Here is a 27,972-nt window from a genome sequence, read left to right on the forward strand (position 1 = left end):
CACCTCCACTTTCCACCCTCTGTCCCCAACCCTTTAGTCACTTCACTTCTCAATGCTCTAGACTAGCGCTTCTTAAACTGTGGGTCATGACCCCATGGTTTAAGAAGCACTGAAGGGGTCGTGAATGGAAAATGTTTAAGAAGCCCTGCTCTAGACAACTAATCTAGAAGACCAGAAGTTGTCAGTCTACATTAATGGAGGCACTTTCCTCATAAGGAGTCCCTCTATCAATGGGTCCAGTTCAAAAAGACATGAAATGGAATGGAAGGTTCTCCCGTCATTTGAGGTAATACCCAGCATTGCCCAGATTCAGTAAACTGAGGCCTGAATTTTTATTTAATCTAGTCACAGGACATCACAGGGAAAAAAGTAGAAAGAAACACAATCGTTTGTGACTCTCCCTTCTCCATTGGCTGCCCCCCTTTCCTGGAATGCTGTCTGTCCTTCCTCCTCTCTACCTTCCAGTTTCTGTCAAGTCTTAGATGAAACTCCACTTTCTCAAAGAAATCTTTCTCTGATCCCCAGCCCCTTCTAGCACCTTCCCTCTGAGATGACCTTCCATCTATCTATTACATATCTTGTCCTTACATAGTTACTTATTTACATGTTGTGTCTACCATTAGAATGTGAGTTCCTTGAGGGCAGGAACTGTGTTGTTAACAACTTTTCTTTGCAGCTCTGATGCTTAGCACAGGGCCCAACACAGAGTACTTGCTGACTGACTGCCTGGGGGCCAGATTCCCTCTTAATGGGAGACAAGTGAGAACAAGGAAAGAATTCATATAGTCCTACTGAGCCACCCTTCTGAGACCTCCAGTTCTGTCCATGCCTTTGATCTCCTTTCTAGCTCAGATTTGTGGCTAACAGGGAATCAGTGACTTGACAGTCTGAAGAAGCTGGAGATGAGTAACAGTTATCTAGAATCCATCCAGGGGTATGACACAGCATCACTCAACAAGGATGGGGTGGAGAAAGCCTACCCAGTCTCCCGGTAAGCCGTGCTGTCCATATATTCCTGGCGGTCCTTGTTCACCTCTTGGACCCTGATCCAACAATTAAAAAGAAATGTTAACTTTGCAAAAAGGCATGTAGGCTCCAACACAATTCCAATGGCCTTGTTAACTGAAGAATGATAAATGACTTGCTGTCCCTCTGTTTATAAGACTTTCAAAAACAGCCCCTACTCTTGGCCCTGGAAGACTCAGGCCAAACAAAATAACATTTAAGGCTCTTCACAAACAGGACCTAACTTTACTGCCTGGTTTCACATCACTTCCCTTCATTCATCGTACATTCTAGCCAAATTACCGTCTAGGTCATTTTCCAAATAGATGGACTCTATTTCCCGCCTCTGTGGCTTGGTACAACGGTGCACCCATGCCTGGAACATACTCTATCCTCACCTCTGCCTCTTGGATAGCCAGCTTCCTTCAGGCCCAGCTTGGGCACCACCTCCTACAGGAAGCCCCTCCTGATGCCCTTAGTGGTCAATGCCTTCTTCCTCCTCGCTCTGGCCTGTACAAACTTCTCCATTTGGGTTGTATCCCTTGAGTATAAGGATTCTTAACCTGGGTCCATAACCCAGGACTTGTTTCTTTAAAAAAAGATTTTGATAACTATATTTCCCTGTAATTGGCTTCCTTTGTAATTTTATTTTACACATTTAAAGAATTTGTTCTGAGGAGTCCACATGCTTCACCAGACACCCCCAAAGGGATCCATGACAGGGTAAGAACTCTGGCTCTCCTATAATAAAATCTCCTTGATGGCAGGGATTGTTTTTCATCTTGTATTTGTCTCCATAGTGCTTAGTATAGTATGTTACACACAGTAGGCACTTAATAACAGCAGCAAAAATAATAATAGTTAGCACTTATATATACTTTGTATTACATTATATAGTATATACTTTATATCATATTTATATGTATACTTTAAGCTTTGCAAAGAACTTTACGTACATATTTATATATTTATAATTATAATGTAATGTGTTTATATATTATATTTATACATATACTTTAAGCTTTGCTAAGAACTTTACAAACATGGTCTCATTTGATCCTCAAAACCCACCCTGGAAGGCAGGTGTTATTCTTTACATTTTACAGTTGAAAAAACTGAGACAACAGTTAAGTGACTTAGCCAGGGGCACACAACTAGTAAGAGACTGAGTCCAGATTTGAACTCAGGTCTTCCTGACTCCAGGCCCATGCTCTATGCACTGTGGCACCATCAGCTGCATCATAAATACTTGTTGGATTGACTTAGATTGGATTTAGAGCAGAAATCTGTATTTTATCTTCGTATTTCCCTCTAGCCCTCACCACAGAACATTGAACATAATAGTAGGTCTTTATTAATAAGCATTTGTTAAATGAATCTTCTTTCTGCAGACAACGTTGTGTTCCTATAGCGACAACCTGGCAATTTTGCTGACTGAAAAGGCCAAAGACAAATGTGGTCCATGGAAAACAGGAAGAAGGCAGTCCACAGAGGCTGCACCCTAGACCAAGGCAAAGATTGCCTCAGGGTCTGGCATCCCACCTACTCACTTGTGTAAAACAACAGGAGAACTTTAGAGTTAAAAACTGGGAAACCTTGAACCCCAGAACTGTTTTGTGCATATCAGGCAAACGTCCCTTGCTTTAGCAGGAGCCCAGGATTAGTCTACAGAGGTGAGGATTTGGTAAGTGCCCCGTCTGGTGACTGTAAGTTAGAGAAATGACTTTCACTGAGGAGATCCAGCCCTGAACCAAGAGCAGAGGAGGGGTCAAAGAGACTTGTGAGAGCCTGGTTGAAGATAAGCTATACTTCGGCATATGCTACCAGTTACTTAGAAGATGTGGTCAGTGAAAAAGAGAAGCTATGTCTCTTTGAAATACCACTTGCTGCTTAGGAGGTACAAAGTTCTAAGAGTCCTGCCAAGACAGCAGAACTTGGGAAGCATCTACAAACCCCAGGCTAAGGGTTTCTGCTCTTTCTGAAAGAACACAGAATTACTCAAATCCCACACAGATACCACATCCATCAGTGAACTTTGTGAGGACAGTCCCTGAGAAGGAGAAAGGATAGTGAGGCCCACAGCTCTAGAGAGGTGAGCCACCTTCGTCACCTACGCCTTACTACCATCGTAATTCAAGTTTGTGCCCACCCTTTCTATAGACACTGTGTTTATCTGGGAAATAGATGTATAGGTGAAATGCTATGTAATTATTATTCTTGCTTTGACTGTGGAGTGAATGTCTTTGTTAAGAGTTAACTGAGTCAGCTGGCTAATCCAATAATGGAACACTGGTAGGATCTCAAGAGCTAGACAGTTAGGAGTATAGTTACCCTAAGATTTATCCCCCAGGACTCTGAAAGTAGTAGCAAATTCCTCTCTGGGGATCCAGCCTTCCGGGGAAATGAGGGGAGGGGGGTCTACACTGCCATCAACGATGGCAGAACAATTCACTCAAAGATATGCAGTGAGAAATGAGAGCAAACAGAAAAGGAAGTTATAGGTCCAAATGATGTTTAGTCAAGTAAATCCTTGTGTCTGTAATCATTTTTCTAGTTTAATAAATGCTTACTGGATTGGCTTAAAAGTATATACATGGAACAAATCCTGGCCAGGATTTGTGAGGCTTTTGGACTCATCCTCTACCTGTTTCCAGGGCCCCTGATCTTTTGGTTGGTGCACCCTGAAAAATTCAATCTAATTTTTCTTAAATACTGAAGGAGGAAAATTATCTCATTCGAAGAACTTCTCCTTACACATCAAGGACAAAGGATGAGACGCCACGTTCACATTTTCAACAAAATGAAAGTCCATTTGTGCTGCCCAGACCAGACCAAAAATGTACTGCAGTTAGAGTCATTCATTTCTCACTAACCATCTTTTCCTTATTGATTTTCAATGCTTTATTTTTCCATGGAATTGCTGTGAACCCCTTTCTTGTCTCAGCATCATTGATTTTGGCAAAGAGGCTGCTAGGAGAAATATTGGAAAAAAATCTCCCTAAATTGAGCTGCATGGTTACATCCCAACAGGAAAATTACAATTATGAGAGGCGTTACTGATCTCTCCTTGAATCATCATCAGAAGCATGGTTACCACCCCCAAAAAAACCCTGTAGGGCAGGGAGGTATCAAAGAGGGAAATTAGGGTTGTGAGAGGGGTGCTGCAAAGTTAATATATGCCACTGATAAGTTTTTTTCTCCTTTTTTTTTTTAAAAAGTGTGTTTTGAAGATCATTTGTTTTTAGATCACCTTCATTTCCAAGTATCTGCCTCTCTCCTCCACAGGTTAACAACCCCTGAAATCTAATATCCATATTTCACAGGGGGAAGAAATTAAGGTAAAAGATTTGCCAAAGTCACATACGTTCAAAGTAGCCAAGCCTGGGATTACAGAATTCTGAAATCTAAAGACTTAATATATACATACAAGATACATATCTGTGTGTGTATGTATAATATATATATATATATATATGACATGGGATATTGGAGATCCATATCTCTATTGCTTTTTCTATTTATATCTAACTTGTTTCCAAGTCTTATCACTTCTAACTTGGCAACATCTCTTATATACACTCTGTTCCCTCCTCTAACACTGCTGCTACCCTATGACAGGTCCTTGTCACCTCATGCTTAGACTACTTACAACAGCCAGCTGGGTTTTGTCTCTGTCTCAAGGCTCTCCCTACTCCAGTCCATCCACCACACACACACACACACACACTCAACACAAACTCCATATTATCACCTCCAAGATCAAATAAAAATCCTCTGTTTGGATTTTTATTTTACGCTTCATAACCTGGTCCTTTCCTACTTTCTCAATCTTCTTACTTCTTACTCTATATATGTATGTACAGTTTTTATGCAGCTGTTTGCATGTTATCCTTCTCCTTTAGATTGGGAGTTCCATGAGGGCAAGGCCACTTTTTGTCTTTCTTTGTATCCCCAGGGCTTATCAAGGTGCATGGCATACAGTAGGTGCTTAATATATGCTTGTTGACTTGACTTTATAGACACAGTTTCAGTAAATTCCAAGAAGAGAGGATAGAAAACATGATGCCCCTTCCCCTTCCCAGGAGGCGCCAATGGAAAGGATTCCCAAGGGCATTTTTATTTAGACTTAAAAGTCTTCTAAAATGAATTTTCAAAGAACAATAGAACAGAGCAAAAACAAAAATAAAGTAAAACCAAAAAACATCACCACAGAAGGTAAAGTAGGCTGTGTTAGACCAACCTCTAAGCCTGGACGTCCAGGAATTCCACTGTTACCATGTATACCAGTTTCTCCAGACACACCCTGCCAAGATGAAAAGAAAGCAGAAACCCATGTCAGGCTGCTCAAAAAACATATACATCTCTTTAGTGAACTGTTACATTCAGCTTTTTAAAAACTGTTCAGTATATAAGGCCAGCATGTCATAATCAATCCCGGGTTGGTAGCCCCAACTATTCTTCTTCTTAATGGATACCACGCTCTTTCATCAAACGAGTTTAAAAATTCATATACTCCATGGAATGCAAAATATTGTGTGATATATAGAAGTGGTCAGTCTCCTGGATGATATTCTCAAAGCAAACAAGCGAGTTTCCTTGGAGCTTTTCATTAGGCCAGTGGGACCACGGCTTCCAGAGCGCAATCTCTCCCTCCTACACAGCATTCTTGGACTACAAAAAAAGAATGAGAAAGACAGCTGGTGGGGGGAATTCTTTGCTGAAAAGGATAAAATTCAAAGGACTGGAGCAAGCAGAAATGAGGAAGAGGAGGAGGAGGAAAAGGAGAGGGAGGAGAGGAAGTATAGGGACTTTCCATCTGGTGTTCTGAAGAAACACTGGGCTAGATTCTTTCTACCCCCCAGTTCCAGTATCTTTCCTTCAGAGAAGAAAGAGGAAAATCTCTGTAGAAAACACTGACCATTAAGTCATATGTAAACCATGTAGTCAATGGTCTTAGAAATCTGTTACTTTTCCTTCATTTGGGCTCAACTTTGGCTAACTTTCAGGGGAAGCCAGGAGAATGAGAATTCACCTAATAGATTCTCTCAAAAAATGATGATAATAGCTAATCTTTATGTAGCGCTTTAAGTTGGTAAGGCATTTTACAAATATCCTCTATTTCCATCCTTGAAATAAACAGCTAATTTAGGTGCTATTATTATATGACACATTATTATTATTATTTATTAGGTGCTATTATTATGATGATCCATCTTTTTATCCTCCAATTGGCTGATCATACACACCATAGGTTCAAGCTCCCACCTCCACTTAAGAAACCACTGATCAAAACAATCCTATGAGGCAATATCACAGGAATCATCTCCCCATTTTGCAGACAGGGAAACTAGGTATCATAATGATTAAGTGACTTGCCTATGGGCAAGTCACTTAATCCCAACTGCCTAAAAGAAAGAAAAAAAGAAAAGGCAAGCAATTTGACATAGGTTATACACGGATAGTCACGCAAAACTCATTTCCATGTAAGTCATGCTGTGAAACAAAACACAGACAAAAAATCCCCAAGAAAAATAAAGGAAAGCAAAAAGTATCTTTGATCTGCATCCAAGGCACCGATTCAAAGTTCATCTCTCTATCTCTTACACCTTATGTCCTCAAACAAATAGGTGAGGTGGAAAGGAGAAGTGCAGGTAAAGTTCCATGAGCAACTGAGGAGAGACCACATTTATTTGGTGTGGGATTAAGTGTGGAGGACACAAACAAGGAAGACTTCCAGGAGGAGTTATCCATGTAAGTTGGACCTTGTAGGAAGAAAGAGACATTAGTGGGCTAAGATGAGGGGCAGTGTATTCTGAGAACATGGAAAGGCACGAACAACTGCTTAGTGGAAGAAGGCAATACAAGAAATGGGAACAGCAAATAGTTCATATCATTTTAAGAAGAATGAACAGATGAAACTTCATTATTATTATCATCTGCATTTTACAGATGAAGAAACGGAAGCTGCGAGAAATCAAGCGATTTGTTCAGAGTCACCCTCCCACGTAAGTGTCAAAGGCAGGATTTGCATAGGTCTTCCTGACTCCAATTCGAGCATTCTTTCCACTGCGCCACTTAGTTGCTCTCAACATGAGACACCTAACGTAACCTCAGTGGCTCTCTTAAGCAAAACCTACAGCAAAAGGAAAAACAGTACTTTGCTATTCATCATATGTGTAATTACGATTATGTGATGTCAGTGTCTATTATCTACAGGATTCCTATGGAACTGTAATTTCATCCCTGTGGGCATTCCCTGCAATGATGCAAACAGCCACCTGCCCAAGCGTAAGGGGACAGCAAAGACCATAGATTCAGAGCCAGGGGAGACTTCAGAGGGCATCTAGTCCAAATCCCTTATTTTACAGATGAGGAAAGCAAAGCAAAGATAAGTGAAGTGATCTGTCCGAGATCCCACAGATAGTCAAGAGGCAGAGCCAAGGTTCAAGTGAAACCAAATCCAGTCCACATTCCATGCACCATGATGCCATTCTTGCCCATCCTGTGTGACTTTCATCTATATCCTATTGCCACAGGGGATCTACACAATGCAGTAGGGACCTTAGATGTTAAAACAACAACAAACAAACAAAAACAAGGAGCTCTCTGTCTCCTCTCACCTGCTACAGTTCCTTAGGGAAAGGGAAGGGAAGTGAATCAGCATTTATTAAGCACTTAGTGTGCCAGGAATTGTGTTAAGTGCTTCACAAATACTATCTCACTTGATCCTCACAATAACCCTGAGAGGTAGGTGCTGTTATTATCCCCATTTTGCAAGTGAGGAAACTGAGGCAGACACATTATGTGACTTGCCAAGGGCTAAACAGCTAGTGTCTGAGGCTGATTTTGTCCTTAGAAGTTCTCAGCAGCTGACTCCTCTCCCACCACATATTTAAAACAGTGCTGAAAGAATCAGAGGCGGGAACAGATGACAGCCTCCCATCCTAGCATCAGGACCCTGGACAGCACTCCAACAAAGAAAGGGGTTCTAAATGAGTGCCATGTCAAGGGACATGGACAGATCAGGCTCTATGATCAGGAGGCTGGCTCGCGGGCTGGCATTATGGACCTCACCAGGGTTATGCCCTAAAGCCATAGCTCTTCTCTTTGCCCCATCTGAGGCTATGAGGCTCATTTGCTTACAGGCAGCCTTCCTCATTCACCCCTTTGGATGGGTGAAGGAGCCATGACCCTCTACTCTTCTTACTCCTGTTCTTCCTATGTCTCACCTACCTTATGTGTAGCCCATCCCCTCAACCCCTCCAGGCAACCCTGTCTGCTCAGGGTTGGATGGAGGGAAGACCCAGAAATACTGCATTAGGAAGGAGAAAAACTGCAGGTAATTCCCAGAATGAAGCTCTGTGGATCTCTGTAGACCTTAAAAAAACCAAAATATGTCTCAGCAACAAAAAAGATAACCCCAGTTTCCCCCAACATCTGTGCAGTGGGTATCCTTCTAAAAAGAACACCATATTCTAAAATATCCCAAAGGAGGAGACCTAATTGTTCAGAGCAACCTAGTTTCTCCAAAGCTAATTCAGGTAAACTCTCAATCTATTTCTTTTCTGTTCTGTTGGTGAAAAAATAAGCGGGAATACAATGCTCCAAGACAATTCTGAGGGACTTATGATGAAACATGCTTTCCATCTCCAGAGAAAGAACTGGTGGAACCTGAATGCAGATCAAGGATACTTTTTGCTTTCCTTTATTTTTCTTGAAGATTTTTTGTCTGTGTTTTGTTTCACAGCATGACTTACATGGAAATGAGTTTTGCATGACTATCCATGTATAACCTATGTCAAATTGCTTGCCTTTTCTTTTCTTTCTTTTCGGCAATTGGGGTTAAGTGACTTGCTCAGGGTCACACAGCTAGTAAGTGTCAAGTGTTTGGTCTGAGGCCAGATTTGAACTCAGGTCCTCCTGACTTCAGGAACGGTGCTCTATACACTGCACCACCTAGCTGCCCCCAAAAGTTTTTCCAATGAGGGGGAGAATAGAGGGGAGGGAGAGAATTTGGAAGTCAAAATTTGAAAAAAGAATGTTAAAATTTTGTTTTTACATGTAATTGGGGAAAAATAAAATAATTTTTTTAAAAAGAAAAAATAAGCTAAAATGAGATTTTAAATCTTTGGGGGTTTCTTCCTCCTCTTATTGGTCAAAATGAGATAAAGACATGAGCAATGAGTTCGGTATCATGACTTGTTTTCAAAAGCCTAACTTTTTAACAAGAAGAGATAATTTCTCTTAAAAATTACAAAGCAGATTTAGTTTCTCGAAAGTGCGCCTTTCTCTTAAGATCCATGGGGGGCTTATCTGATTTATTTCCACATTATTCCCTTCCCTTTGTATCCAAGAAGCCTGATACCTAAGTACACCCCGAATGCCATCTGTGCTCAGAGGTAAAAGGGTCCAATCTCATGCTACCCCCTATAGTACTCAGAAAATCCAGGAGAACAGTTGGATGGACTCTGACAAGACATTCTCCGCATTCAAATAAATGCCAAGAGGAATCCATCAAGCTTTAAGTATTTACTATGTGGGAGGCAACACAGTGCTACATGCTGGTGATACAAAGAAAAAGCAGTTCCTCGGGGCCTCAAGGAGTTTACGTTCTATCAGGGTAGATGCTATGTAGATATGTGTGTGTTCCTAAAGTCTTATTTTAGTTTTAATTTTTAATAACTCCAAAAATGTAAATTCTACAAACTTTTTAAAAATACAGAATTTGAAAGTTTTAAGTATTTAAGTGTCTTCTATACTTACTTAGTTTGGTAAATTTTGAATAATAAAGTTTTCATTTTAATTTTAACAAGATGGAGCACCTTGTTACCTTAAGCATCAAGAGTGTGTCAGTTTCTGGATAACACTTTTGCTGTTCAGTGGATCGGTGGAGGAGGTCGTCACACTTGGCCTCCTCAGTCCCCTGAATCTAGCTCTACTAGACTTTTTCTTGCGGGTTCATGTCAAAACTGTCATATATGCATCAAACCCTCATTCTTTGGATGATGTCAAGGCTTATACTTCAAATATAATCCTTTCAGCCTCCAAGCAGGAGCTGGTGAAAGTTATTGCCAAAAAAAATCCACAGGATGGTAGTTATGTTGAATTCTAATAAGAAACATAAAATATTTTAAAATTTTAAATAATTAACCTTTCAAGTGTTATTTTTTATAAGTTTTTATGTTTACCAGTTTCAAATTTTTATGAGTTCTTTATAAGTTTTATAAGTTTGTAACATTTACACTTCTGAAGGGATTAAAGCTTAAAACTGCATTAAGACTTTGGAGGCGCCCTACATATGAAGATATAAACTATGTACAAAATGAACAAAGGGCAGCTAGGTGGTGCAAAGGAAAGAGTGCCGGCCCTAAAGTCAGGAGGACTCGAGTTCAAATTTGGCCCTAGATACTTGCTAACTGTGTGACCCTGGGCAAGTCACTTAACCCTGTTTGCCTCAGTTTCCTCATCTACAAAATGAGCTGGAAAAGGAAATGGCAAATCACTACAGTTTATTTGCCAAGAAAACCCTTTGTGGGGAACGGCGCTGGGACCCAGCACACATTCACTCTCAGGGTCGGTAACACCAATGGGGTGAATCAGCCTCTCTTTTTCCCCAAGACTCACTCTCCCCAAACCTGTAGAAAGCTCTACCTGAAGACCTGAAATGCCCCCTCCCCTTGCTCAGTAATTTGTAACCAGACTAGACACCTACTGCTATGGGCAGTCCTTCACACTGATTCACAGCTACTACCAGCTTCCATAAAAGCAGGTGCACTCTTCATCCTTTGCTTTGACATGCTCTCCAGCCTCTGTGCTCAGACTCTGTTCTTAATACAATCCATCACAAACCCTCTGAGAGCCAGCTTTCCAACATGCCTGCCCCACCATTCTATCGGCATTAAGAGAACTTCTTGAAATTCTCTTCTAGCCCAAGAAGTAATTGACTACTGTAAGTAACAAGGATTTCTCTTCACTTCTGTGCATAACCGTCACCTCTTCAAGTCAATGCCATAGATTCATGGAGTTAATAAAGTTATTGGGGATCTCAGAGTTCATCTAATCCAACCTCTACATAAATCATGAGGCTCGTATAGAAAATTCCTTCCCAGCCTCTACTTGAACACCTTGATTGACAGGAAACTCAGTCTCTTCTATTTTTAGACAGTCTCTTCTATTTTTAGACAGCTTTAATAGTTTGGAAATTTTCCCTTATATTGAATCTCCCTGTAACATTCATCCATTGCTCCTAGTTTTAGCCAGTTCCTAGCGCACCTAATCATTCTCATTAGTCAAGAGACAAGAGGCATCGGGGGTACAGAGAAGAGAGAAATGATCTTGGAATCAGAAGGACCCAAGTCCTACCTCTGACAAACCCTGTTGGTGGGACCTCTAGCAAAGAGGAGGTGCCTGCCTGGACCAGGAGAATGAGTTCCCTCACCCAGGAATTCTCTATACCAATGAAACCAGAGGTCTAAAATCTATCTCTATTTCAGATCTAAGAGCTGAGTGGCTCTTATTCAAAGGTATTCAGTTTCTTTTAAAGGCAGCTGTGGGGCACCATAGTTAACAGAGCACTGGGTCTGGAGTCTGGAAGAGCTGCGTTCAAATCTGTCCTCCAACACTGACTAGCTGTGTGACACTGGGCAAATCACCCAACCTTTGTCTGCCTCAGTTTCCTTAACTGCAAAATGAATAGCACCTATCTCTCAGCATTGTTGTGAGAACCAAATTGAGAAAATATTTGTAAAGCTCTTAGCATGGTATCTGAACATAGTAGGAGTTTAATAAATGAAAAACTCTAGAAAATTCCTTTATAAATGAAAAACTTCTAGACACATAGTAGGAGCTTAATAAATGAAAAACTCTAGAAAATGCCTTCATAAACAAAAAACTCTAGGAAAAAGAAAACAATATAAGCTTCCCCATGTCTATGGAAAATTTCCCCCATGAACAAGCCCCAAACTTCCCAATGGTCTTCATGAAACTGAAAGAAAAGTCAAATCATGCCCCTGAAAAACATGAGACACCACTCCCATTGACCTGAGAGTCAAATGGTCACAAACGAGAGAACGGTATAAATATCTCTGGGCAAAGTGTAGCCTCATGGGAGAGCACCAACCTTTGGTCCAGGTAAACCCCTTCTACCTCTCGGCCCCTGGGGAAGAATAAAAAGGAACAATTTCAGTCAGGCAGAGGATTGACAGGGAGATAAGAAAATCCAGAAAACATCTGCGTCCCACAGGAAGCAGTGTCAAACACAGCTTATACCTACATGCGCGCCTCGCTCTCCAGCCATGCCTCCCTCAGCATAGACTGCAGGCTTTCCCTGAAAAATAAGAGGACTTTGGATTCATTCATATTTCCTTGTCGGTTCTCTCCATCAAACGACAGCCAAATGCAGCATTTTGAAATTCCAGAGTTCTCAGGGCATCTTGCAGGAGATGGAGCACAGCACCCAGAGTCTGAGAATATGTAGGCAAATCCTGGCTCTGCCCCTTGACTGCTGCTGTGACTGCAGATGGGTCACTCAAACTCTCTGGTCCTTGGTTTCTTCTCAAGTAAAATAAGGGCATAGAACTGATAGCTCCTCCAGTCCCTGTCTAAATATAAATCTAGAGGCTTAGGATCCTTCCTTAAAGGCTTAGTTCCATTAAAGGCTTTATTGGAGTTAATCACACTGAGCACAGTCACATACCCTTTTCATCAATCACGTTCAGAAACTGAGACTCTCTGGTCCCCAGATTCTAAATCTGTAAAATGGAGGAAATTAAGCTGGAAGGGAGGTGTGAGGAGACAGGGCAAGGAGGCAAGAATGCTAGACTTGGCATCTTAAATACCTGGACTTAAATCTCAACCCTAATGCTTACTGGCCATGTGTCAACAGGCACTTAACCTCCAATATCTCATTTGATCCTCACTACAACCCTGGGGGGGGTAGGTGCTATTATTATTCCCATTTCACAGCAAAGGAAACTGAGTCAAACAGAGATTAAATGACTTGCCCAAGGTTACACAGCTAGTAAGAGTTTAAGGCTGGATCTGAACTCAGGTCTTTCCAACTCCAGGTCCAGTGCTCTATCCAATGCACCACTAGCTTCCTCTAAAGGTTCAAATCACTTGCCACTTCCTATGGAAAATTTTTCCTGGGCTCCCTAATTACTGGTGCTCATTTCTTTCTCAAATTGTATTATATTTACTTTTCTGTTTACATGCTATGCCCCCCTCCCCCTCCACCATCCAACATAAAATGGAAGCCCCTTGAAAGCAAACAAGATTTCATTTTTGTTTTTCTCTCCACAGGAGAGTGCCCAGCACATAGTAGACAACTAATGTACGCTTGTTGAATTGAATTAAACCTGTAGTTCTCAGTTCATGGGGTAAAATGAATTAATGCATGTAAAGTGCTTCGCAAAATTCTGTAGAAACGTGAGATATTATTGTTGTTGTTATTATTACTGATGCTCTTCAAGGTCTTTTCTGCCTCTGACATTCTATGATTCTGATATTGGCCCTTTACCTCCTACATGCTTCATACTGGCATAGCCCACTCCCCATGTGACAATAGCACAGAGAGGGCAGAGTACTCCCCTGGTTCATGAAGCTCACAGGGCGCTGCAAACGCTGACTCATCAATACCTACTGCTGTTGGTTATCAGATGTCAATGGCTTGATGGAGGAGGTAACACAAGGTTTCAACGAGGGGGCCTCAGTCTATTCTCCTTGAGAGTACAAATGAGGATCCAAGGCTATCCTGAAGAAAAGGTGCCCATCACTGAGGTTTTCCCAGGGTGAGCTTAGATCCACACCAGAACCTGTGTTTGTTCAATACTCGTCAAGTCGGATGACATTTAAGAAAAACGGACTGGGCTGAAGAGGGCTGTGAATTATGGATAATGATTTGGAAGAGGACTACTGCCTCCCCTCCGGCCAAAATGAAAAATGAGAGCTCTTCCAGGCCCAAGACTGAGGTCACGAGGCAGCTTCCACAAGAAGGAGCAGCTTCCAATGTTCATTAAGCTGGAAAATTGTCACTGCCCAGCTGTGGCCTTAAGCAAATACTCAGTGTAGCTTTGATGTGGATGGAGGGGGAGGGAAGGCAGCCACGTTTTTCATCTGAGTTGATACAGGGAGCTCGAGCTAAGGAACTTCCTCCAACATTGCAGATGGCCTCTTGCCCTAAAACGCATAATCTTATGAGAGGCAGCAGAGTAGACTCAGTAGAGCTCTGCCCTTGGAGTCACAAGGGCATGGGCTCAAATCCCACCTGAGTGACTCACGGCAAATTTCTTAATTCTCAGGGCCTCAGTTTCCTCATATGTAAAATGGGGGGAGGAAGGGAAGAGACTCAATGACCTCTAAGTATCCTTCCAGTCTAAACATAGGATCCTATGACAGTTACCTAGGAGCACAGAGAGGTTAAGTGAGCTGCCCAAGATCACAGAGTCAATACGAGGCAGCATTTGAACCCCGATTATTCAATCCAGGAAATATATATTTTCCACGGACATAGGGAAATTTATATTGTTCTTTTTTCCCCCCTAAAGAATTTAATTTAAATAGAAAAGAAACTTAATACCTTGGGATTAGGGCCATTCAGCTCCTATTTCTTAAATAGGGATAGAAATTAGACTTTTGGTTCCATTGGTACAGAGAATTAAAAGGTGAGGAAACTCCGGGCACCAATGCAGGTCAGAATCTCCTTTACAATTTATACTCTTAGGAAATTGCCTAGAGCCCAGAGAAGTTACAAGATTTGCCCAGAATCACACAGTTAGTACGTCAAAGGCAGGACATGAACACCAATTATTGAATTCAGTTCTTTAAAAGTACGTATTTAGTGCCTCATTGAGAGCTAGCAATGTGCCAAGCATTGCAGTATTTACTAAACTAATATGATGGATAATTAATGTGACTGTTCCTCATGGGCTTACCAGCCAAGTATCTGTTATTTATAGTTACCATTTGATGGGAGACCTTGACGATCACTTTCTTCATTCATAAAACAAGCAAAGGATTACCATGATCCTTAGGTTGAAGCTATAGCCTCCTGGGAACTGTTAAGAATATGGTTATCATGAGTAATAGAGGGCATACCCCATATATCTCTTGAGACAGGTTTATGACTTTGCTCCTGTGTTTCCTCAACATAGAGAAAGCCACGGGCCAAAAAACAATGGGCAACTTCTACCATATTGGTCTGAATACAGAGTGCCCCCAAATAAAGGCTACAGCCTTCTCACCATCCAGCAAAAATAAAATCTCTTTGAAAAGGGAGGAAAAAAGAAGGAATTGATGGGGTCTGAATGCTGATCAAAGTATATTTTTTTTTACTTTATTATTGTGGGGGTTTTCTGGTTTTTGTTATCTTTCACAAAATGACTAATATGGAAATATGTTTTGCATTGACTGCACATGTATAATCTATATCAAATTGCTTGACATCTCAGGGAGGGGTGGAGGGGAGGGAAGGAAGGATAGAATTTGGAACTTAAAAATTTTAAAAACAAATGTTAAAAATTGTCTTTATGTGTAATTGGAAAAAACATTTTTTCAAAATTAAAGGGGTAGGGGGGAAGATCTCAGAAGACACTGAAAATTGACCAACTATAAAGAATACTCAGTTTTCATACAAGTTGGAGTTAGGCAAAAAGCAAAACCTATATATTCGAAATTTCTATTTTCTTGTCATCCATGCGTGTTTCTTTCTTTAAGTTCTGAAGTGACCACAGAGTTCCCACTGATCTCACATCACCAAGGGGACTCACTCGCTCTCAAGATGTAGTTGCGGCTAATTTTGTGATTCTTGTGGCAAAGACCATAGGACCATAGTACATGGGAGCTATAGGGGCCCTTGGGGAGTATCTAGTAAAGCCTTGTCATTACACAGAGTAAGAAACTCAGGCCCAGAGAGGAGAAGCGACTTTCTCCAGGTTGTACAACCAAGTGAGTGACAGTTCCAGGGTGAAAACAGAAAGCTTCCTCCTCTTTGGCCAGGTGTCGGGAACATCAGCATGCCTCTCAATAGACTCAATAATCAATCGCAGTTTCCTCAAATGTTGTGGGCTTCTCTGGGGGAACGTTTTCAAAATGGATTTTGCTTGGGATCTGGAAGCTAGAGCCCCAGGTACTCATTGACCACAATCGCAGATAAAGAACCAACATCTCAGACCTGGAAACAACTTGAAAGCAAATAACTGCCCACAGAATCCCAAAATGTTCAATTTGGAAGGGACCTTAGCAGCTTACTCCAACTCCTCCTTTACAGATGAGGCGACAGAGGCCCAGGAAGGTTGAGTGACCTACCCAGGATCACACAGCTTGTGAGTTTCAGTCTTCTCATTCCAAGCCCTGCAAACTTCACACTACATCACACCTGTCTTTCTAATCAATGGTAGTCTAAGTTAGCATTTAAATTCTAGCCTTTCAGTACTAGGTCTATAGGGAACTGAGAGTACATGTGGTAGTACAGGGCGCCATAGTGCAAAAAGTACTGGGCCTAGAGTCAGGAAGACTCATCTTCCTGAGTTCAAATCCGGCTTCAGATATTTACTAGCTGGGTGACCCTGGGCAAATCACTTAACCCTGTTTGCCTCACTTTCCTCATCTGTCAAATGAGCTGGAGAAGGAAATGGCAAACCACTCCAGTATCTTTGCTGAGAAAGCCCCCAAATGGGATCATGAAGAGTAGGACATAACTGAAAATAACTGAACAACAAGTGTATACACAATTGTCTCTTTAATAAATTACAGTATCTAAGTCATCATTCAAATTCTATCACCTTGGTACTAGTACTTGGTACTATAGAGAGCTAAGAGTATTTATTTAAAAACAGTAGTAATTGAAAAAAGGGGGGGAAGCTAGATGGCACAGTGGATAGAGTACTGGCCCTGGAGTCAGGAGGACCTGAGTTCAAATTCGGCCTCAGAAACATAACACTTACTAGCTGTGTGACTCTGGGCAAGTCACTTAACCCCACTGCCTAGCCCCCCCCCAAAAAAAAACCAAACCAGTAGCAACTGACAAGTTAATATACTTTTATTTTTTCCTATGGAGCTTTGAGTTATTTTCATGCCCCTTAAAATTATGAGTACCTAGCCTCAGTTAGTTATTTAGCACCAAAAGAAGAAGAGGATCTAAGAAAGAAGGGAAAAGACATTTAAAAGTGTTCTGACATTACCCAGAAGGGAAAACAAACCCTTCCACAGCACGAGGGATGTGTTAAGTACAATTCCCCTAAACGACAGAATTTCAGAACAAGGAGGAAGCTTAGACATCATTTGTCATCCAGCCTTCTCACTTCACAGGTGCAGAAGCTGAAGCCTAGGAAAGGGCAGTGACTTGGCCACAGAGATACTTAGTGTTGGGGCCAGAATGAGAGGCCAAGGCTCCTGACCTCTGGGCCCAGTGTCCTCTGCAGTATACCATGGTGTCTCAAGAGAAGGAAAATAATATGTATAATTATATATAATGTATATAATATGTAATAATATATTCATTAATATATTAATAATAATAGAATAGAATAGAAGAATAGTAACTAGCACTTGCATAGTGCTTTTAGGATTTGAAAAGCATTGTACGTATATCCTCTCATCTCCCTTTTCTCTCTAGTTTTCCTTTTGTCAGTTCTGTGTCCGAGGGCCTCAACAGAGAGAGAAATTAGCATTCTTTCCCTGAGTAAAGTAACACAAAACATACGTGGAACAAGGGGCCTGAAACATACTCTCAAACACTCCTAAGAGGCCACGAGAGGTAGATTGTTTCACACTGAGCAAGAGATCCCTTAAGATTCAACAACCAGTATGCTAGAAACCATTTTCATTAAGTATTCTTGCTCATTAGGTGCTATACTTAATTGTTATTATACCACTGTAGGACTTCACATACTATTGGAGCCTTTAAATTTTCACACCCTGGGACAAGTCCTCATTGTCCTGCCCTAGTTATGGGTCTGCCATAAGATTATCCTCATTCTCTATTCATGGTGACACAAGTCCCTTGTGCCCCAGTGCCCCACAGATACAGAACCAGACTTTACCTGGCGACCTTGCTTTCCTTTGTCTCCCGGAGGACCACGAATATCACTATCAGTTCCAGGTTCTCCCTAAGAAAACAAAACTTTTGTTACTGCAAGTCAATTAAAAAGAGCATGAATGAGTGTGTGAACATTCATCAAGCCCAAACCTAAGTTAACCAAAGTTATCAGGTTGGATTGGGGCACAGAAAAGGGTCATGAATTCTGAAGAAATAGATTTCATTCCCCTCAAGAGCCCTGATTATCCAAAAGATGAATTTCACTATCAAAGGTCAGTTTTAACGCAATGTCTATAGAAAGCTAAATAACTGCTAACATTCTTGGGTCCCTGCCCTTGGTTGACTGAAAGTCCCTGGAATCAAAATCATGGAATTGAATTAGCCATCACTTACAGGATCTCCTCTCAGACCAGGACCTCCTGGCTCACCAGATTCTCCTGGGGGGCCCGTCAAGCCCTTGAAACACAAGGAAAGAATGAGAAATCAGGCATTCACTTTTATTTAGTCACCCTTATTTAGTCAGACGGCAAATGGGAATTAATGAAAAATGGAGGCCCAGCCCTGACATATTAGAATATACTGACACCAAAGTGAGAAGAAAATAGTTCTAAACCCAAGGAGTACTCTTTCTCCAAAGCTGAAGAGTAGCAATAGCTACTGTTGGCAGGTGCCCATGAGAAGAAGGAGGAGAAAAATGCATTTTGGATTCATTCCTGCTATTGGCAAAGGACTGTGACATGAATCAAACCATTCTTCAGGCCAACTGCATCCATTAAAACACGTGACCCTATGAGGATATCATTGATTTCATTCCCCTATGGCTGGACAGGAGTAGTCAAGACACTCTTCCATCAGCCTCCTTCTTAGGTTCTTGGGTCAAACTGTAGCTTCAGCTCTGCTCAGTTAGAGAATTGGTGAACTATAATTAACTGCAGAGACTGTAAAATCCCTTCCATCATTCCCATATTGCTAACCCTCTGCAATTTCTATTACTCATTTCTTCCAGTTCTGCTCCCATGTGGCCAAATGCTACCAGAGGAAATCATGAAATTGTGCTGACCAGGCCCATTTCAGATTACCATTATCTAATCTCAATTGAGTCCTCACTGCCGCATGGCAATAATCTGATTCATTTCCTATTGACTTACCACAAATCACCAAAATGAGCTATTTCAAGCTTTTTCATCTCTCCTCAAACCCTCAATACTATACTACCCTTCTCACTCTTAATGGCTCACCTCACCCCTATACTTTATTGAGAAAATGAACTTGCATGTTCATTGCAAGTAAACTCCCTCAATTTACCTCCTATATTCCTCTAAACTTACCAGTGTACTTACCTATTCTCTCCTCTTTCCTTTCAGGCTCAGAGGAGGTAAAGTAGGCCTCCTTTCCCACACTATACCTTTCACATATACCCTTGATCCCATGCCCTTCTGGACTACACATGACTTTGGTTAATCAATAATATATCATACACTTTCAATATTGTCCTTACTTCCCTACCTCTCAGTCTAGAAATTATTTTCTGGTCTCCCCTGTTCTATAAAACTTTTCCCTTGACCCTATCATTGCCAGCTACTTCTATCCCTTGCCAACTTTTCATTACCAGAATTCTAAAAAGATTAATATATAATCCATGCCTCTACATCACCTAGGACAATGACATATATGTACATATATGTGCGTTTATATATGTATATATAAACACACATACATATATGTGTATGTATGTTTATACATGTGTGTTTGTATATATAAATAAATATTTGTATGCACACATAAATATATATTTTGGAGGGCAGATAGGTAGTGCAGTAGATAGTGTGCCAGGCCGACAGTCAGGAAGACTCATCTTTATGAGATTAAATCCAGCCTCAGACACTTACTAGCTGCATGACCCTGGCAAGTCACTTAACTCTGTTTGCCTCAGTTTCATCATCTGTAAAATAAACTGGAGAAGGAAATGACAAACCACTCCAGTATCTTGGCCAAGAAAACCCCAAATGGGGTCACAAAGAGCTGGACATGACTTAAAATGACTGAACAACAGCAACAACATAAATATATATTTACTTAGCTATAAATTATATACAGGTACTACCATATTAACTATATTATAAAATACTATAAATATATGATAAATAGATATATTATAAAATATTTTCTTATAAATATACATTATAAAACACACAAACTATAAATTTTAAGAAGATTAGCTAAAAACAAAATAATATTTGATCCTAGGATCAATTGGGAGCCACTGGACTACATTAAGCAAGGGTGAGATCCACAGTGAGACCTGTGCTTCAGGAAACTTACTTTGCCAGCTGAGCAAAAGATGAATTTGAAACAGGAGACATTTGAAACACAGAGACCAGTTAGGCTATTTCAATAGTTCATGCAAGAGGTGACAAAGGTCTGAACCTGGCTAGTGGCTGTGTGCCTAGAGAGAAGATGGGAGATCTTGGCAATAGAATTGACAAGTTGCAACTGATTGTAAATGTAATTATTAGGGAAAGGGCAAATTTAGAGATGACAGCAGGATTTTGAGAATCTGGGTGACTGGAAGGACGGTGTGCATATGACAGTAATGGGGAAGTTTGAAAGAGGGGTAGATTAGAAAGAGGAGGAGAGAAAATGTGATGATATCTTCATGGCAACTCACAATCCATCTACCCTCATCCTGAAACTTACTCTCGTTATTCAGTCACTTTTCATTTGTGTCTGACTCTTCATGACACCATTTTGGCTTTTCTTGGCAGAGATACTGGAGTGGTTTACCATTTCCTTCTCCATCTCATTTTACAGATGAGGAAACTGAGGCAAACAGGGTGAAGTGACTTGCTGAGGGTCACACAACTAGTAAGTGTCTGAGGCCAAATTTGAACTTAGGAAGATGAGTCTTCCTGACTCCAGGCCTGGCATTCTCTATCCATTGCACCACCTAGCTGCCCTGAGACTTATTCTATTCCACCTGAAATGAAAAGGGAAAGAGGCAAGGCTCTTATTCAGAGGTGACTGCCCCCAAGCAAAGAGCCTGCCCTCTGAGAGTGGCTGCCAAAGACACAAGGTGATCTTGGGATGAGGGCAAGGGGATGGCTGGGAGTGAGGGCAGAATTTTCCCACTGGTACTTGCATAGTTGCAGCTGTGGATGCCTAGGAGCCCTTAGGGACCAAACCCTAGGGGATCAAGCCTACTTAGAAGCTTAATGATTAGGAGTCTGAACAGCAGAAGGAAGAAGCAGATTTGGAGAAGGCTGGGAATAAGCATAGGTGAAGGTCACGCCCAACTGTCCCTTATGTCTGGGGTAGAATACAACCTATCTTCACCCACTCTAGTTGCTTGATCACATACACCCAGGGTTCAAACCCTATCCCTCCATCTGAAGGCCATGGTGACCTGTCCTGGGAGGACCCAGTCCTGACTTTGGAGTCTGCTTACCAAAGGTTCTAACCAATATAAGACAGAATCTAAGTTCTGTGAGAGTAGGGATTATTTCATTTTTGTTTTTATATACCAAGCACTTATCACAGGGCCTGGAACATAGTAGGTGCTTGATGAATATTTGCTGATTAGTTGGTTAATTAATCTATTCGCTCCCTAATCCCTTTCAATCTGTCTTCTGGTTCCCACCACTTTACTGAAACTGCTCTTTCTAAGGTCATTAGTGACCTTCCACTAAATTCAACAACTTTTATCCTATCTTCTCCTTCCTTAGTCCTCCTGAATCATGTGAAATTGTTAGCCACACTCTTCTTCCTGTTTTTCTCTTCCACACTAGCTTCTGTGCCATTTTAGTCCCATAGTTCTCTTTTTGCATCTTTAATTATTCCCCTTTTCACTCACTTAAAGGTGAGTATCCTCTATGGCCATTTTAGCCCTCTCCTCTTGTCTCTCTGTATCTTCCTTTAGTAATTGTATCTACTTACATTATTTCAATTACCATCTCTACGTAGGACTACCACATCTATATCTCAATGGAACACCACTTCAATGTTCCCATCTTATATTTCCAACTATCTATTGGGCAGCTATGCCTAGATATTAACAATTCAATTCAATAATTCAACAAATATTTATTAAATATCTGTTATGTCCAAGTTCAACAAGATTATAATCTAATGGAGGAAGGACAAGCACACTCTATGATGCAAAGGAGAGTTCTTGTCAGAGAATTATAGGAAATTTGAAAAGAAAGAGATGCTTCTTATGGGAGGGGGCAAAAAAGAGTAAGGAAACCTTCACAGAGTAAGTAGCTTATGAATTGAAACTTGAAGGAAGAAAGGAATGGCAGTGGATAGAGGCTCTAGGGGACAAGATTCATTCTAGACATTGGGATGGCATGAGCAAAGACACACAGATGGGAGAAGGCAGTAGGAGAATTGTGGGCAGAAAATAGTCTGCTTGCCTGGAAAATAGAATACATGGAATGGAGTAACATAACATCAAGCTGGATAAGTGCATTTGGAGTCAGATAAGAGAAGATCTTGAATGTTAGGATCAGGACTTAATACTTTATTTGGTAGGCAGCATGAATGGAAGAGGCATTATGAGTAAAGATGGGCTTCTCTAACCAGCCCTGTTAGCAGAGAAGTGGTCAGCACCATGGGCAGCAGTATTATAGAAACTGAGAATAGCTGGCTATTACTTCAATACTGAGCCAGTAGAAAGCACCAGATCAATCAATTGGATTAGAGGCTTTGGTTTGCCTTTGTGAAAACAGAGTGGGTAGACTGACTGAGGAGCAAGAGATGTTCCCAGCTCTGGTAAATTAATCTTCATGTTTAGGCAGTTTTCCAAAAATGAGAGTAAGATTCAAGTGAACCTCAAGAATATGAGAAGCACATGAGTTAACAAGTAAATTAATTAATTAATGAAATACATCTATTAATTGCTCACTATGTGATAAGCGCTAGCTATACAAATAGAAAAGCAAGCTTTTTCTTGCTCTAAAGAAGCTTATATTCTGATAGGAAAAAACATATAGGAAGAACAGTCTAGTTCACTGTGCTTTTACTTATGTCAGTCAGTTAAAATTTTTAAATTATATTATGTCATGAAAGATTTGTGGACTCCCAATATTTGAATCTACATAATGAAGTTTTCCAGATCTACTTATGTTTCACAAACTAAACTCCTCCCAACCCCTTCCTTTACAAAGGACTCACAACCTTCCTGGTCACTCCATTTCCCCTCAGTTGCTCTGCTTGGCTTTGACTCCACAGAACAACATGGCCCCTGGTGGCCTTCCTCCCTCTTGCCCCATAGCCCCCACTTTTTGGCTTACTTTTGTGTGTTCTCTTCCCACATTTGATTATAAGCTCCATAAGGGCAAGGACTATCTCTTTTTTCTTATTTGTATCCCCAGCATTTAGCACAGTGCCTGGCATATAGTAGGTGCTGAGTAAAATATATAATGAATTGAATTGAATTGGCACAAATGTGTGCTAGCAAGAATGTATAAAGATGTATGCCATAAGTCCTTAAAAATATACAGACAACTCAGAAAACTTCAAAAAAGAAACTAAGCAATAATTTTTCCTTCAGTAATAAAGCTCAACTATGACAAGTATGTTACTTAAATACCTGGGTTTCAGAAAAGTTTAATTAAGTTACATGCTATAAACATAGTGAAGATTGTCTTCATGCAGCTACACCAGTTGTGCTACTACGCTATCTAGGTTTTCCAAAGAGAAGCTTCCCTATGATTGACATTAACTCAGCACAGTAACAGAGAGGATAACATAATGAGGAGGGTGTGTGTACACAAGGCTAGGTGTTTATATGGACCCCTTCCCTTGGTGTCTGGTGTTTACAGCAATGCTTGATACTGTTCCCATATGGCAAAGAACTGGCATAACAAAAAAAAACTAAATCTGGAATAAGAAAACCTTTCAGAGATAGCTTTGGATGTGTTTCTGATGGACACAAATTTATAGATTCTTTTCTATAACCCTAAGGATATGATTTTAAGGACCTGACGTGATACAGAAATTGCCCTAAGATGTGGTAAGCTGCAGTTCAGAGTCACAGAACAAATTCAAAATCTGTAGGTGGTGACCACCATCGCATAACTATTCACATCACAGTGGCTCCACTGCCACCAGATTTTACAGCCCTACACTTGCTAGAACCCACTATAGTTTCAATTAAAGGGCAATAGGAACAGGTACTGGTCCCCCTCATCTGGTATGAATTTCCTTTTATGACACAATCCCATGTCTTTATAGTATATCAGGTGCAAATAGCCTTTGTGATAGGTAGGTTGGAAGGGGTTTCCCTCAAATAGGCAATTCTTTTGAAGAGGTTCTCCTAGGGAGCTCTCGACAGATAATGTCAAATTTCTACTGGTGTAGGGGTACTCTGGTCATGAGTACTCCACAGCTACAGATATGCTAGGACTGTGACAATGAAGATGCTTATTCAGCCAGCCAAAAGTCAGGCTGGGCTGGGAGTATTGATGATGCCCTTTCAGAAGGGCCTAAGAGAGAACTTAAATGGGGATGTGGCCACCTTGGTTGATCTGACCACATGACTAAATGATCATCTGGCTGGCAGGAAGAAAGAGTGGGATCAGGGGCAGAAAGAATATATTGAACCTTAGGTAAAGCAGCAGAATTCTGAACTCATGCAGCTGAGAGTCAGCTATAGAGACTATGACTCCCAAATGAGGTATTCATACTAGGTTCACTATAGTCTGTGCTTCTAACGTGGTTCTCATAACCATTGAGTGCAGAAGTACATCTGAATTTAGGCTAGCGACTAGATGAGAAGTCCCTGATGAAGGCAGGAGAACTCTAAGACTGCTCAGGAAGAGACCAATCAGAAACTTCAGCATTACCAGGGGTGTCCATTCCAGGCTCACCAGGCACAATGCTTCCAATGCCAGGGACCTGGTCATCTTGCCTGGTGGTGCTGAGACCCACAGTGGCAGAGAAGTAAGTCTTAGAGGAATGACAAAGTCTTCCCTCAAGATTACACTGGAGGGAAAGTTTTCCTGGAACCAGAGGAAATGAGATGGGTTACAATGTCTCACTGATTCTAGGGTCTCAGAAACTTTCACCCACAGTATAATGGTGAAGGGTTTGTGCTACTCCATATTAAAAGCATTCTGGAACAAATGGTTATAGCAGAAGGGAGATCTTTGAAAGAAGACTTAGTTTGGCAAGAAAAAATTCAACTGATATGTCAGAGGGATCCCTCAAGCCAGAAAAATTTGGGGGTGGTCCACATGGCTTCCACAGGAATAGTGTTCAGGCTACATGGTTCTGACAGTGCATCTGCTGCTTTTAGTAAAATTTGGGTCAACAGACTCTCCCTGGCACTGGCCCAGAGAACTTCAATTCTGCTCAAGACTTTACTACAGTAAGTAGAGTCTAAGTTATTCCGGGAGAGAAGGGTGAAAAGAAAAATACAATAGCTTGTTTAATTTCAAGCCTCTGATCCAGATGGGGTAGTAGCAAAAAAAAAAATCAAAGTACAAGAGTGAGAAGCCTTCCATCCTGGACATTTGTAGTGGCCCTGAGCACTAACCAGTCCTTCAAGAGAAGAACAAGAAGATACATAGTTATTTCTGTAATTATTTTGAGTATTTAATATAAGAGGACTGATATATGCAATGCAAGGTTATTTTTGTGTGAACTCACTGATGCTAGAGAGGGTAACCAAGGAGCAATGGGCAGATGTTAGCAACCAAGAGACTCATCCTTCCATACACACCAACAGATGGAGGAAGAACCACGCCTTTCCTGGTAAGCTAGTTCTCACAGGAGAGGAGATAAAAAAGGGGGGAGGAAGGCCACCAGGGGCCATGTTGTTCTGTGGAGTCAAAGCCAAGCAGAGCAGCTGATGGGAAATGGAGTAACCAGGAAGGTTGTGAGCCCTCTGCAAAGGAAGGCTTTGGGACGTGTTTAGTCTATGAAATATAAAAGCCAAATAACACACCCTTCCCAGGAAATGGGCAGGGGAAAATATTAGCATGTCAGCAAAAAAAAAAAAAAAAAAAAAGCCATAGGTATCATGGTCATCAGCCATTGCGAAACTAAGAATAACAGACTATTTCAGCACTTGGCACAGTGGACAGTACCAAACAGTGTACTACTGTATTGTATATACCTTGTCCCTTATGAAAACCTATCCCTTGCCTGATTCTCACAATTCCCTCCCAGCACTATTCTATCTTTGTGGAAACTTAACCCTTACCTGACTCTCACATAATTATAGATGGAAGAATACCTTAGAGCTTGAACCTTCTTTGAATCTTTTAGGACACTCTGACCTTTTTCCTGTACTTTATAATTTTCTAACTTATGATTTTTTAACTGCAATTGAGATCACTGTCCCCACTGTGGGATTGGAAAGGCTTTCTCTTTTCACCTTATGCTTTAATAATCCATGGGGAGCAATGCAAGCCATATACAGTGTGGCCACAGTGATGGTCCCTAAAATTATTTCCCTGAGTGACATACAGCCATGTCAAGGAAAATGTCCCAGATCAATATTCAACTTGATAAACATTTATTAAGTACTTATTGTATGAATGCTGTCCACTGAATATTGGAAGTGGAAGGAGAGAGACAGTGTATTCAAGGAGCTTACAATCTAATGGGAGACCTACATAAATAACTATAATATGGGGAAAATTGAATAAGAGCAAAGTAGAGGTCCAGGTGAAATGAGAAAGAACTTTGAGCAGAGAGAGATCTCTTCCAGCAGTAGTGTGATGTGGGCATAGAGGAGAAAGGATAGATTCAAGGTGGAAGACCAGTTGGGTGACCTGAGTCTAAGAAATGAAAGCCACCTACTCTGTCTGTATCCTCTAAATATGTGTTTATGTGTTCACTTCCCCATTAGAATGTAAACCCTTTAAAAGCAGAGACTTGGAGGGCCTTCCTTTGTATTCCCAGAACTTACCATACAGTCTGGCACATAGTAACCATAGTAATGATTGAAGGAACTAGGGTAGCTGCAGTGTGAGGTTTAAAGGAGTGTATTGTGGCAAAAGATATTGCATAGGTAGACTTTCCATGATAGCTGTTGTTAAATGCACGAAAAATTTTCATATGGAAGATAAATGAGCCCTTTCCGCTTGCTTCCAAAGGCAATTAAGCAATTGGTGGGAGCTCTGGGGAGTTGAAATTTGACTTTTCCTAATCATTACAGCTGTCCAGAATGGAACATGGGAAGTAAAAGCTCTCTATCTAGAGAAAGTAGATGCTGTATTATCTTTTGTTTGGGATATTGTGGTAGGAATTCCAGTTCAGGCAGGAGATGGCAATGGAGATTCTTTGAGTCAGCAGAACTTGGCAAATGATTTAGGGGAAGAGCCAAAGATGACTGAGATACAAAGCTGGACAACTGGGAAGATAATGATGCCATCAGAAATAGAGAAATTAGATAGAGGTGCTTATTTTGGAGGGAAGAATTCAGTTGCTAAATCCTAGCATTTCTATATTAGCAACATCTCCTATAGCCGGTCCCCTTTTTCACTCTCCTTACAGCCCTTCATCATCTCTTGTCACATAAAGAATTGTAAGAGCTGTCTAGTTGTCCATTCCCTCTCTAAGCCATTTACCATACCACTATCCAAATAATCATACCAATATACTGCTCTGATCATGTTTGTGCTCCAAAACATATCCTTAGGTTAATGGAGCACAGACTGGGAACTAGCACCATATCAGAAATGTAGCTGAACCTCTCGCTGAAAAGCCTTCTCATCACAGACAGAATCCTTACTATAATACTGACTTCTTGTTTCATGAATATGGCAATAGGTGCTTTCATAAGATATCAGTCACCAAGGAAGGGAAACACACACACACACACACACACACACACACACACACACACACCCCCCTTTAATTTATTCTCAGAGGGTTGGTGCTCCAGGGAAGAGACACAAAGCCATCCTGGAAGATCACCTGAG

At 41.0% G+C, this 27,972-nt stretch overlaps 1 protein-coding gene across 1 annotated transcript in view; it reads right to left on the reverse strand.

The window, feature by feature from the left end:
* LOC114050605 (collagen alpha-4(VI) chain-like) overlaps positions 1 to 27,972 on the reverse strand; it is a 168,818-nt gene that overhangs the window by 38,034 nt on the left and 102,812 nt on the right. The window contains exons 20-25 of the mRNA XM_027872430.1: positions 18,434 to 18,496; positions 18,045 to 18,110; positions 12,278 to 12,331; positions 12,125 to 12,160; positions 5,246 to 5,308; positions 981 to 1,043 (exon numbers count right to left, since the gene is read on the reverse strand). Coding sequence (XP_027728231.1) covers positions 981 to 1,043; positions 5,246 to 5,308; positions 12,125 to 12,160; positions 12,278 to 12,331; positions 18,045 to 18,110; positions 18,434 to 18,496 — 345 coding nt within the window. The remainder of the gene's footprint in view (positions 1 to 980; positions 1,044 to 5,245; positions 5,309 to 12,124; positions 12,161 to 12,277; positions 12,332 to 18,044; positions 18,111 to 18,433; positions 18,497 to 27,972) is intronic.

The sequence above is a fragment of the Vombatus ursinus genome, unplaced genomic scaffold (assembly GCF_900497805.2).
Source record: "Vombatus ursinus unplaced genomic scaffold, bare-nosed wombat genome assembly UNPS02014799.1, whole genome shotgun sequence".
NCBI classification, from domain to species: domain Eukaryota; kingdom Metazoa; phylum Chordata; class Mammalia; order Diprotodontia; family Vombatidae; genus Vombatus; species Vombatus ursinus.